Here is a 10,848-nt window from a genome sequence, read left to right on the forward strand (position 1 = left end):
AATGGCTTTACATAAAAGACTTTTTATTAAAAATGTTATACACTCTTCAATATTTTCTGAAGTTCTGGAAATCTTCTCTCATGATCAATCCAATACACATTCATTAAATGCCCAAGAAGCATCATTCCACCCACATTATTACCATATATAAAGGATGTGAACACACCAGATGATGTTCCACTTGTACCCAAACAGTAACCAGCATTCAGCAATGCTTTACGATACAACTAAACTATGTGCAAGTGCTCAGATTTCCAAAATGTCCATAGTTCCACTGAAGTTGAGGCCCTACCATCACGTATTCAAATTTAGCGTGTTGTTACCTTAAGCCCATGTGTGGAGTTCTGGTAGATTAGTCTATTCCCAGCTGATTACTAACAGTCCTAATTTGGAACATTCTAGATATAAAACTGTGTGGACATTTCATATTCTTTTCCACATTAAAAACGGGCATCCATGGCCTATGTTAAAAACTGAAGCAAAAATTTGTGGAAATGTCAAAAGAATGGAGCCGTGTCACAGAATTTGTCCTTTCTAATATTTAACAAAAGCAAACAAAAAGATGAAAATAAAATCACAATGGAAAAAAAAAAGATGTCAGCTGTGAAAAGCAACAATAGATCCCATCTAGGAGAAGTCAGAGGCTTCTAACCTTGCCTCTCGAAACCTCTTCTAATATAACTTCTAGAAAATTGACCTGTAAGTTGAGAAAAACTTGAGAGTTTTTGCCTCATTCTGAGAAAAGTAGAGGAAATGAATATCCTTTTAAAAGTTTTTCCTTTATGAAAGGATGGAAGTTGTAATGGCTACCATTGAAAGATAAATGGAAAAGGGAAGGAGAATCAAAATGATTGACACTGAGAGAAGCATAGTTTCCAGAGCTCTATGATGAAGAACAACGCCAATGCGAGAGTTCCTTCAACCCAAAGCTAATAATGTCACTTTCTTTCATAAAACTTCTCTTGACTCACCAATGTCCAACTGATCCCATAGTTTGTAATTAAATACTTTCATGACCTGGCCTCTCTTTCTCACTCTAAATTCTTACCTTCCTACTCTCCTAAATAAGCAATATGTTTTGCCTCTTAAATTTCAAGCCATTTGCAGAGAACAGTTAATTCTTTCCAACTGTTCCTTTTGTAGAGTCTCATTCTTCCTTGTCTAATAGCACCATGTTATTTTATTTTATGTAAACTTATTACATAAATTTACAGTTTATACATCTTTCTATTCCACTAGACTGTAGATTCCTTGAAATTAGGACATATTTCTTATGCCTTTCATATTTTTATCCTCAAAGGCCAGTTCAGCACTTGAAATACAGTAGGCACTCAATACATATTTCTTAAGTGAAATATATTTTCATTGAGATGTATTGTTTTTTAAAGCTTCACAATCTTTTTGATGGTGTCCTTGAATGCCTGCTTCACTTGCTGATTTCTTAGAGTATAAATAAAGGGGTTTAATAAAGGAGTAACTGAAGTAATGAGCACAGCCATTCCTTTGTTGAAAGCTCCTACTTCTTTTGCAGAGGGATTAACGTACATAAACATGCAGCTCCCATAAGACAGGGAGATGACAATCATGTGAGAAGAACAAGTGGAAAAAGCCTTTGTCCTTTGCTGGGCAGAAGGAATCCTCAGGATGGTCCTGATAATATATGTATAAGAAAGTGTCACCAGCAGCAGGGTAACCACCAGAGTTACAGCTGCCACGAAGGTGACCACCAGTTCTAAGAGGCTTGTGTCTGAGCAGGCAAGCTCCAGGAGGGGCCCATAGTCACAAAAATAGTGATTCAGCACATTGGAGGCACAGAAATCCACCTGGCTCATCAAGATTATTGGGGGCAAGATAGCTAGTAATCCCCCCAGCCAGGAGCAGAACACAAGTTGTATGCAGACTCTGCTGCTCATGATGGTCAGGTATTGCAGGGGTTTGCAGATGGCCACGTAGCGGTCATAGGACATAGAAGCCAAGAGGTAAAATTCTGTTGCCCCGAGGAGTATAGCAAAAAAATACTGGGTAAAGCATCCAGCAAAGCTGATGACCTTATTTCCTGTTGTCATGCTGGTCAGAAATCTGGGAATAAAAATGGATGTGAAGGAAATTTCTAAGAAGGAGAAATTCCGGAGAAAGAAATACATGGGGGTCTGGAGGTGGGGGTCTACCAGAGTGAGAATGATGATGGTCAGATTTCCTAGGACACTAAGCAAGTAGGTGAGGAACAGAAAGATGAATATCACCACCTGGACTGCAGGTTGGTTTGTGAAGCCCATCAGAATGAACTCAGTAAACGTGGTCTTGTTTTTCATTGCTGACCTTTAGTAGATCTAAAGGGAAAAGGTGAGAATGACAAAAACCAAAGTTTCGAAGGATGGGAGAGATAAAGCTTATTGTAATCCATGGGACCGGGTCACATATTACTCTCCATCCAATTGGCCCAAACCAGTGTCCCACTGGACAGGACTTCGCTCCATGGAAGCCCCATATCTTCTGTGTAAATGACTTTATTCCTAAAGTCTTTGCAATTCCTCAAGTTGATCTATTCCTGGACACTTAAAAGAATCCATTACAGAATAATTACTCAAATGTTTCAAACGAATATGTTTCCTCCCAAAATGCTCACGAAATGTCCACATTTGAGTCACCTTCCTTTGACTCTCTTTATCTCTCCTATTTCTGTGCTCTTGGTAGAAATATTTCTGGCTGATTCTTTTTCTACATTTCCCTTTCCCTTCCTTTGGCTTTTTTCCCTTTCTATGCTTTTTTCTCCTCCATGTGCCTTTTGATGCTTCGCTGGCTATCTGCCATAGACCCTCGCCTCCATTACTGTCCTAATCTCTGACTTCCTTGTTTCAGAAATCAATAGGAATTACCCCACAAGGATAATGCTGAAGATCTTGTAGCATATTTGATTTTTTAAATTATTGTTTTCTTTCTCATTTTCTTTTTTTTAATTGAAGTATAGTTAACATACAATACTGTATTAGTTTCAGGTGTATAACATAGTGATTTGACATTTATTTACATTACGAAGTGATCACCCTGATAAGACTAGTCACCATCTGTCATCATACAAAGTTATCACAACATCGTTGACTATATTCCCTATGCTGTGCATTCCACCCTTATGACATGTATTTTATGACTGGAAGTTTGTACGTCTTATCCCCTTCACCTGTTTTTCCCTTCCCCTCACTCTCCTCTCCTCTGGCAACCACCAATTTATTCCCCATATCTTTGAGTCTGTTTCTGTTCTGCTTTGTTTTTTCATTTGTTTTGATTTTTTGCATTCCATATAAGTGAAATTATATAGTATTCTTTTTTTCTCTGTCCGGCTTATTTCATTTATAATAGTACCCTCTTGATTCATCCATGTTGTCACAAATAGGATGATTTCATTCTTTTTTATGGCTGAGTGATATTCAATTGCGTGTATATATATCACATCTGCTTTATCCAAATAATATCTAAGCCAGGATGTGGAGAAAAGGGAACCCTCATGCACTGTTAATGGGAATGTAAATTAGTACAACCATATGGAAAACAGAACGGAGTGTCCTCAAAAAATTAAAAATAGAACTACCATACAATCCAGCAACATCACTTCTGGGCATTTATCTGAAGAAAGTGAAGATACTAATTTGAAAAGACATATGTACCTCTATGTTCATTACAGCGTTATTTTCGATAGCTAAGATACGGCAGTAAACTAAGTGCCTATCTGTAGATGAATGCATAGATTTTTTTCCTACACCCCCACTTCTTTTGTAGCATGAATTTATAATAGGCCTTTAGGACTTTAAGATCTTGGTTAAGTTCTCTCATTGTATGTTGTGAGAATCTTTGTCTCTTTATATTGTGAGCCTCAGGCATCAATAAATCATATTAATTAGCATTTTCTTATGTGTTCTGTACCACGTTCAGTCCCTCTCGGCACTGATTTGGGATGTATCTCTGAGAGCAGAGATCTTGAGAGATCCACAGGCAGCATCTCACAGTGGATTTTGTGCAAAGTCTTAAAGAGTCTTGAGTGGCAAACGCAGCATGACAGTTTATCATGCCTCACATTTTCCCATCCTCTATTCTTGCCACAGAAACCAGGAAGGGGACATCCATATTTCCAACAATAAGAGTATTTTGTAGATAAATTGGTAATCCCCAAGGAAAGAAATTTGAGTGGTGGTATCCTGTGTGCAGGATTTTTCTGATGGAGAGGCAAAGACAATATACAAGGCCCCTCTAATTCACATGAATATGGGTTAGAAAAATCGTATCCTCACAATCACTCTCATCAATCTCCTTGTCATTCCATACATCTTTTGGAGGCATCTTGTGATGGTAAAATTGACCTGAACCCCTACAGCCCTCCCCTCCCTGTTTGTACTAACCTGTGGTCTTTGACAAGTGCTGCATTTTCATCCAGATTTTCACGATCGATTGATTTCACTATCCTCATTTATAGAACAATCACATCCGTGACTAAAAACATGCCGGGCTCACACCCTCAATGGTCTAAATGATGGCAGTGGGCTGTTTACCCTGTTGTTCCTAAGAGGTAAGTCAAAGTTGAGATGTGCCGTGTGAGTCTCCAAGGAGTATAAAATGTAACGTTTTTTATCAGCTCCCATCCATATTCTACCCTCCTCTTGAGAGAGACTCAAGTGTGTGGGGTTTAACTAGGAAGGCAGTATATTACCTTCCATTCTATGACTCCAAACCAGAATCAAATCATGCTTGCTGAGAATCACAGTTCTTCACATGTGTAATAAAAAGAAAAACTAATAAGCAAATAACCGCTCTCCTTCAGCAATAATAGAATTAGAACAGAAGACTTTAATAGACCGAATATTCTATAATATTTCTGTTCTAAGAGAGATTATTGTGCAGTCTTTTGAAGGCAGGGTATGGGCTTCTTTGCAGTTTCTATGTTAGCCAGAGTGACACAGGCTTTATCTGCTCTTTTTAGGGCAGGCACATGGGGATCAATTTCCTGAAGAAGCTAAAGATGCCCTGTGGACCCTAGTTCAAAAGATGCAAATGAACCTCAATTGTTGACAACTTTGAGAACAAATTTTAAACATGTGGTTGAGGAGAGAAGGTGCAGGGAGACCATGATAAGGGTTCCGTGAGAGAATCTGCCCCAGCCATGAGGTTAGTGAAGTTGAGAACAATGTAGTGAGACTCTCGGGGATTGGTATGCCTGGCCTAGTCATTGTTCCTATTATTTCTCCCTTTAATAACCCAATTTGGCCAGTGCTAAAACTTGATGTAACTGAATGTCACTCCACAGTGTATTGCCCCAACCTTCACAATGTCACTTTACAGTGGATTTCCACAACCTTAATGCCATGCTATCCTTCAGTAAGATCTGCATTCTTAATATTACTGAAATTAATATTGAATCTAATCAGCTACTGGGAAATATTCTGCTGTTTTAGATTTGGCTAATATGTCCATTCTACACACAGTTCTCCAGCCTCTCAGAAGCAATTTGACTTCACCTTTGAAGGAACAATGTTTTTTCACTTGCCTCCCCATGAAATAGTTTAACAACCTGCCAATGCTCGTACATTTGCAGGCAAGATCTTAACTGCATCCAGCTTATTCTAGGAACACAGATATGACATTATTTTGAGAACACTCTGCTACAAGGAAATGTAAGGGATACACTCACGTGGGCTATACAAACACTTGTCACAGAACTTTCCAATCAGAGTTGGGCCATTGCATCCAGTAAAAGTCAAGGCCATGCTACTTCAGTAAAATTTCTGAACATTACTCATTGGCCCAAGGATGATTCATACCTGAATCAGTAAGCAACCAACTCTTCACTTTCATCAGCGTTTCCTAGTTTAAAGTAGACACAGCATTTACTGTGTTTACTCGGGTTTTAGAAGTGACATGTTCCTCATTTACAAATTTTATTTACCTCCATTATGCTGTTCCTCACAAAGTTTTGCTCACTTTGAATGGGCCACCCAACAACAAAAGACTCTAGAATCTGTTGAAATTGAAATAAAAAGACACAAACAGCAGTGTCCCACTCAGAGAGGCCTTCACTGTAGAGGCTTCAACAACCTCCTCTCATACCTTCAGGAGTCCCTGGATCGGCCATGATGCTCATAAATTGTTCATGGGTTTCTGGTGCAAGAAACTATCTTCCTTGGCTGCACCCCACACCATTAGGGTGGCAACTGTGGCTGCATACTGGGTCCTTCTTGAAATAAATGGTTTCACAAGTCCTGAACCTATGACTCTCTGCACCCTGTTGTCCATTATGCCTTGGATCATTATGCCCCAAACTTGGCATGGCCACAGACACCTCAATATTAAAATGAACATGCTGCTTTTACAGTCAAAACCGGGGCCTCTGGCATGTCCGACCTATAAGAGGAAGTGGTTTCCATGTCCTCAGTCCTTTGCTAGATGCAATGGTGCCTGAAGAGGTCACCCTCTCCCATATCCATTGGCCACCTGGGAGCCCTCTGGGGACAACTGAGTGATCAGGAAAGGGAGTTTGTATCCTTTTAGATGTCAGCACCAGCTTCATACACGATGGAGCCTGCTAAAGAGTTGCTGTATTCCATTCCCTAAAAGGGACATCCTTAATCAAGGATGAGACTCAAAGGAAGGTCAGCACAGTCATCTTAGCACAAGAGGATGTCCAGGCAAACAACTGGCCCCTTCTGCACATTTTTATAGGCTCTCTGACCATTATCAATGATATAGTCATCTGGTCTGACCAGTGGCAGCAGCAACAATTCCTTACCCAAAGTGTTCCCTCCTCTCCATTGGGGTAAAGAACTCTGGGTACTTCTTGCCTCACAGATACCAAAAATACCAATCAAGGCCACTTGTGTTCTTCATAAACTAAAATTCCGTTTTCAGAGACTTATTGCAATGAACAGGCTGATAAATTGGCTTAGACTTCTGAGACGCATACTGGCACAGCGTCAGATTTATCACCTATGGCAGCTGCATCTTCATCTACCTCAAAGCTTCAGGGAAGGAAGGAGTGGCCATTAATAAGATCATGTTGATGCTCACTACTTCAATTGCTCTTTTGCTAACCCACTTATTTATACCCTTCAAAACAAACAAGGGATGGAAGCCTTCAAAGACACAATAAAATGGATTGCATATCTCACCAAGAAGTAAGATGCTATTGACGTTTGAGGCTAAGTTGAATTTAAATCTGAATAACTCTTGAGCAACTTTTATGAACTTACCTAACATATTTCTTAGCATTCTATAGATTCATCAATCTAACCTTCCTTCAGGAACATTTTTGTCTTATAATCAGAAAACCAAAATCAAGTTACTTCGTTCTCCTTTTTGCTTATTTTGTGTAAAAGGATTCCTTCAATTAATGCATGCATCTGAGACTACATTCCCGAGATACCCAGTGTCTTGAATAGAAATGAAAATAAATAAAATCACATCTCTAGCCATACGGCTTCCTCATGATGTATATTCCAAATTCCAGAAACCAATTCTCACTTATTGGGAATACTTTAATATCTAGCCTGTAAAAATTCAAGAGTAACTAAAGATCATGTGCTGAAGCTCTAAAAGTTATCAAAACAAAATTGTGCACTCTAGAGCTCTCAATATTAAAAGTTTAGGGGAGTGACATCAACAAGATGGTGACATAGATCATCCCCAACTCAATTTCCCTCACACAAAGCCTAAAAATCAACTATCCATAGACTAGACACCATTGTGAAAATCTCAGAACCTGGGTTAGTGGCTGAAGCACATCCCTAGACCACTGAGACCCAGAAGGACTGCTTTACGAGGGTAAGAAGAGTGGTTTCACTTTAACTGCATCACCCGTCCCCAGGCTGGCACAACACTGCACCAAGATGGCCTCCCTGGGCTTACAGTTTCTTCAGCGGGAAAAAGAGAGCCCCAGGTGGACATCAGTCTTCACCAACACTGCAGAATACTTCCTGGAGGCCCACTTGAGTCTCACCTTATGAGGATTCCTGCAGGACACTGTGGGACTAGACTACCAGGGGTCAGATAGAGATGAAGGGAAGGGGTTTACAGCAACCGGTGCTCAGATCTTGGATGACCTTGTTCCTGATGGCAGTGGGGTCTGAGCAGAGATCCCAGCCAGTAGCTCTGTTCATCGGCCAAGCTGAGCTGATGGCCCTGTCTGGCCAGAGCCGGGTTGGCAGTTCTGCCTGATTGGTGTTCCTGACCAATGGGCTGTACCAGCCATGGAGCCTGTTTTACAGCCCTTCCTGGGCAGGGAAGCAAGTTCAATGCTCGGACAACTGCAGAGTATAAGTTCCAGTCCCACCCCATTGGGAAGTGTGGCTCTAGACATCCAGCAGCCAAGGCACATATCCTATGACTCGCTAGAAACGAAGCAAATTCATAGCCCTACTCAACTGCTGAGCATAGCCTCTAGTCCCACCCCATTGGGAAGCCTGTCACCAGATGCCTGGCAGCCATGGAGCACATTCTATGACCCACTCAGGCAGGGAAGCAATTTCAAAGTCCTGCCCAACTGCTGAGCAGATCCTCCAGTCCTGTACACACCATCAACACAGTCCTGGTCCGTACACACTTCCCAACCCCCTGCAGCGTACCCCGATGCCCCACTGCAGAGGCCCCCGCCTCTCTACCAATGCCCCCACAGTTCACCTGGTCCTCACACAGGCCCTGCCCCACAGAGGCCGACACACTCGCCTGCCTGTAGAGGATCAAGACACCCAGTCAATGCAGGCCAACAAGTAGCCTGTGGGCCTGCTGTTGGGCAGGTCGGTCCCCAGGGTGGGCTGCCTGCCCTGGCTGAACTGCATTAAGTATGTGCTCTAGTGGGTGTGGCAGACCCCTGGGCTAACAGGCCAGGAGAAGAACCTCAATGGCATCCACCAGGGTCTGTGTCAGCACACCTGAACCAGGTCGGAACAATGGCCCCCACCAATGTCTCAGTCTCTGGAGAGGTCTATCCTCTCACTGAGATGCCCCCAGAGCCCACCAGGTGAGTCTCTTTTCACCAAAGGACTGTCAGCCTTCTCTGGTGATTTTAGCTTGCTGAGATGGGTGAGTTTGTGCGTGAGCCCTTTAAGACCCAGGTCTTTTCGGCTTTCGTCTGATAGCTTTTCTGAGGGTTATCCTAGCTGCAGTTAATAGCCAGCACAGCCAGACAGTAAGACCCCCATCTCAGTTGTGCTGAGTCTGAGGGATGCTCATAGCGGTATCAGCCCCCACTCCGGAACTCATTCCTCCAGGGAAGGCTGTGTATGCTAGGGTGGCTCCCGCCTGGCCAGCTGAGAAACTCTTCCGCTCCTGAAGGTGGCTTTTTTCCTCTCCAGCAGGAATTTCTGCCTCTTCCACCTTAGTCAGGACTGTCCCTTGTTATGGGAGTTCTTTTTATCTGGTTTTCTATCCAGGGTAATTTTTCCAAAAATACTTGTAACCTGGTTGTGTTCATAGTAGGAGATGAGTTCAGAGTCTGCTTATGCCACCATCTTGGTGAGATCTCCATAAATAAATTGTTATATATTCATGTGATGAGAATGATCAAACTATAACTATATGAAACAACATGTATAAAGCTCACAAATATAATTTTGGATGCAAGAAACTTGGTATGATTCCATTTATATAAAGTTCAAAAAAAGTTGAAAACAATTAATGCAACTGTAAAGGTCAAAATTAATGTCACCTTGGGACAAGTAACTATTTTTGGGTATGGAGGGTGATTCATTGGTAATAATCTATCTCTTGTTCTGGCTCTGGTTACTTGGATGCTTTCACTGTTTGAGTAGAGCATATGAGTGTGTCCCGTAACAGAAATCATCAGAAGGCCCCAGCATTTAGACAATGTAAAGAGAATCAGATGATCATTTTATCACATGAATTTCTTTTTATTTATTTCTTTTTGCTGTAACTGATGCTATTATGATTTCATTTCTTATCTCTTTGGACCCTTCTCCATAAGAGCTGGTTAATATTTTTTCTTTTCTTTTTTTTTCTGTCAAAGTAAATTTCACTGTAGATTCATTAGTGGTTTGAATAGAGTCACCAAGGACATATTTTTTTTCACTTAATTATTCCCTGTGCAGTTAAGCAGATAAACCCAACAAAGCATATGCCATTTCTATTAATGGAAATTTATAGAGCAATCCATTTCTTTGCACAGAGAGGTCAGACCATCATCACTTCCACAGCTGGGAGAGTTGCTGTTATTTATTTGCCATTGTTTGTCCATTCTTCAGTCACAAAATTCAGGGAGATATTATTTGATAGTTTAAAGAGAGATAGGAACTCTCACCAGATTCCACTTCAGACTTGGTGCTGATAAGAGCAAAGTGTGCTATTCTCCATGCCGTTGCATATCACCTTGCACTTGCAGGCACCCTTGCTGGAAGAGCAACCTCTTTCCATACAGGTGTCTATAAACCCTATCACACTGTGGGAACTCTCCTCGGTAGAAATGATGCCTTCCCTAAGCACAAAGGGAAACAGCACTTAAGGTATTTTGTGGGAAATATCTTAAAGCATCACATAAAAGAAATTCATATTACAAATACTGTTTGTGACTAAGAAACATTTGAAAAGCTAACATTTTAATTAATTTGTGATTATTATAATTGACTAAGGATGAGCAATTGCCCCAAATCCTAAAATTACAGCTTTCCTGGAAGCACTTAAACTTTGGATCCAGTTGGACCTGGGTTAGATTCCAGCTCTGGCACTTCTGAGAACTACAATATTGCCCCACTCACTGGGAAGGGTAAGTGAGTAGGTAGGAAATGTGAGAAATAAAAGTAGGCAAGAGCTTCCTGGAAGGTTGTGAAATGATAGCTTCTTTGACATGAGCTTCGA

The 10,848-nt window shown here is 41.2% G+C and overlaps 1 protein-coding gene across 1 annotated transcript; it reads right to left on the reverse strand.

The window, feature by feature from the left end:
- Positions 1-1,382: 1,382 nt before the first annotated feature.
- On the reverse strand, positions 1,383-2,312 carry LOC103562328 (olfactory receptor 6C4-like). Its single transcript, XM_008537370.2, has one exon. The coding sequence runs from the start codon at positions 2,310-2,312 to the stop codon at positions 1,383-1,385; it is 930 nt and encodes a 309-aa protein (XP_008535592.2).
- Positions 2,313-10,848: the final 8,536 nt, after the last annotated feature.

The sequence above is a fragment of the Equus przewalskii genome, chromosome 5, assembly GCF_037783145.1.
Source record: "Equus przewalskii isolate Varuska chromosome 5, EquPr2, whole genome shotgun sequence".
Classification (NCBI taxonomy): Eukaryota; Metazoa; Chordata; class Mammalia; order Perissodactyla; family Equidae; genus Equus; species Equus przewalskii.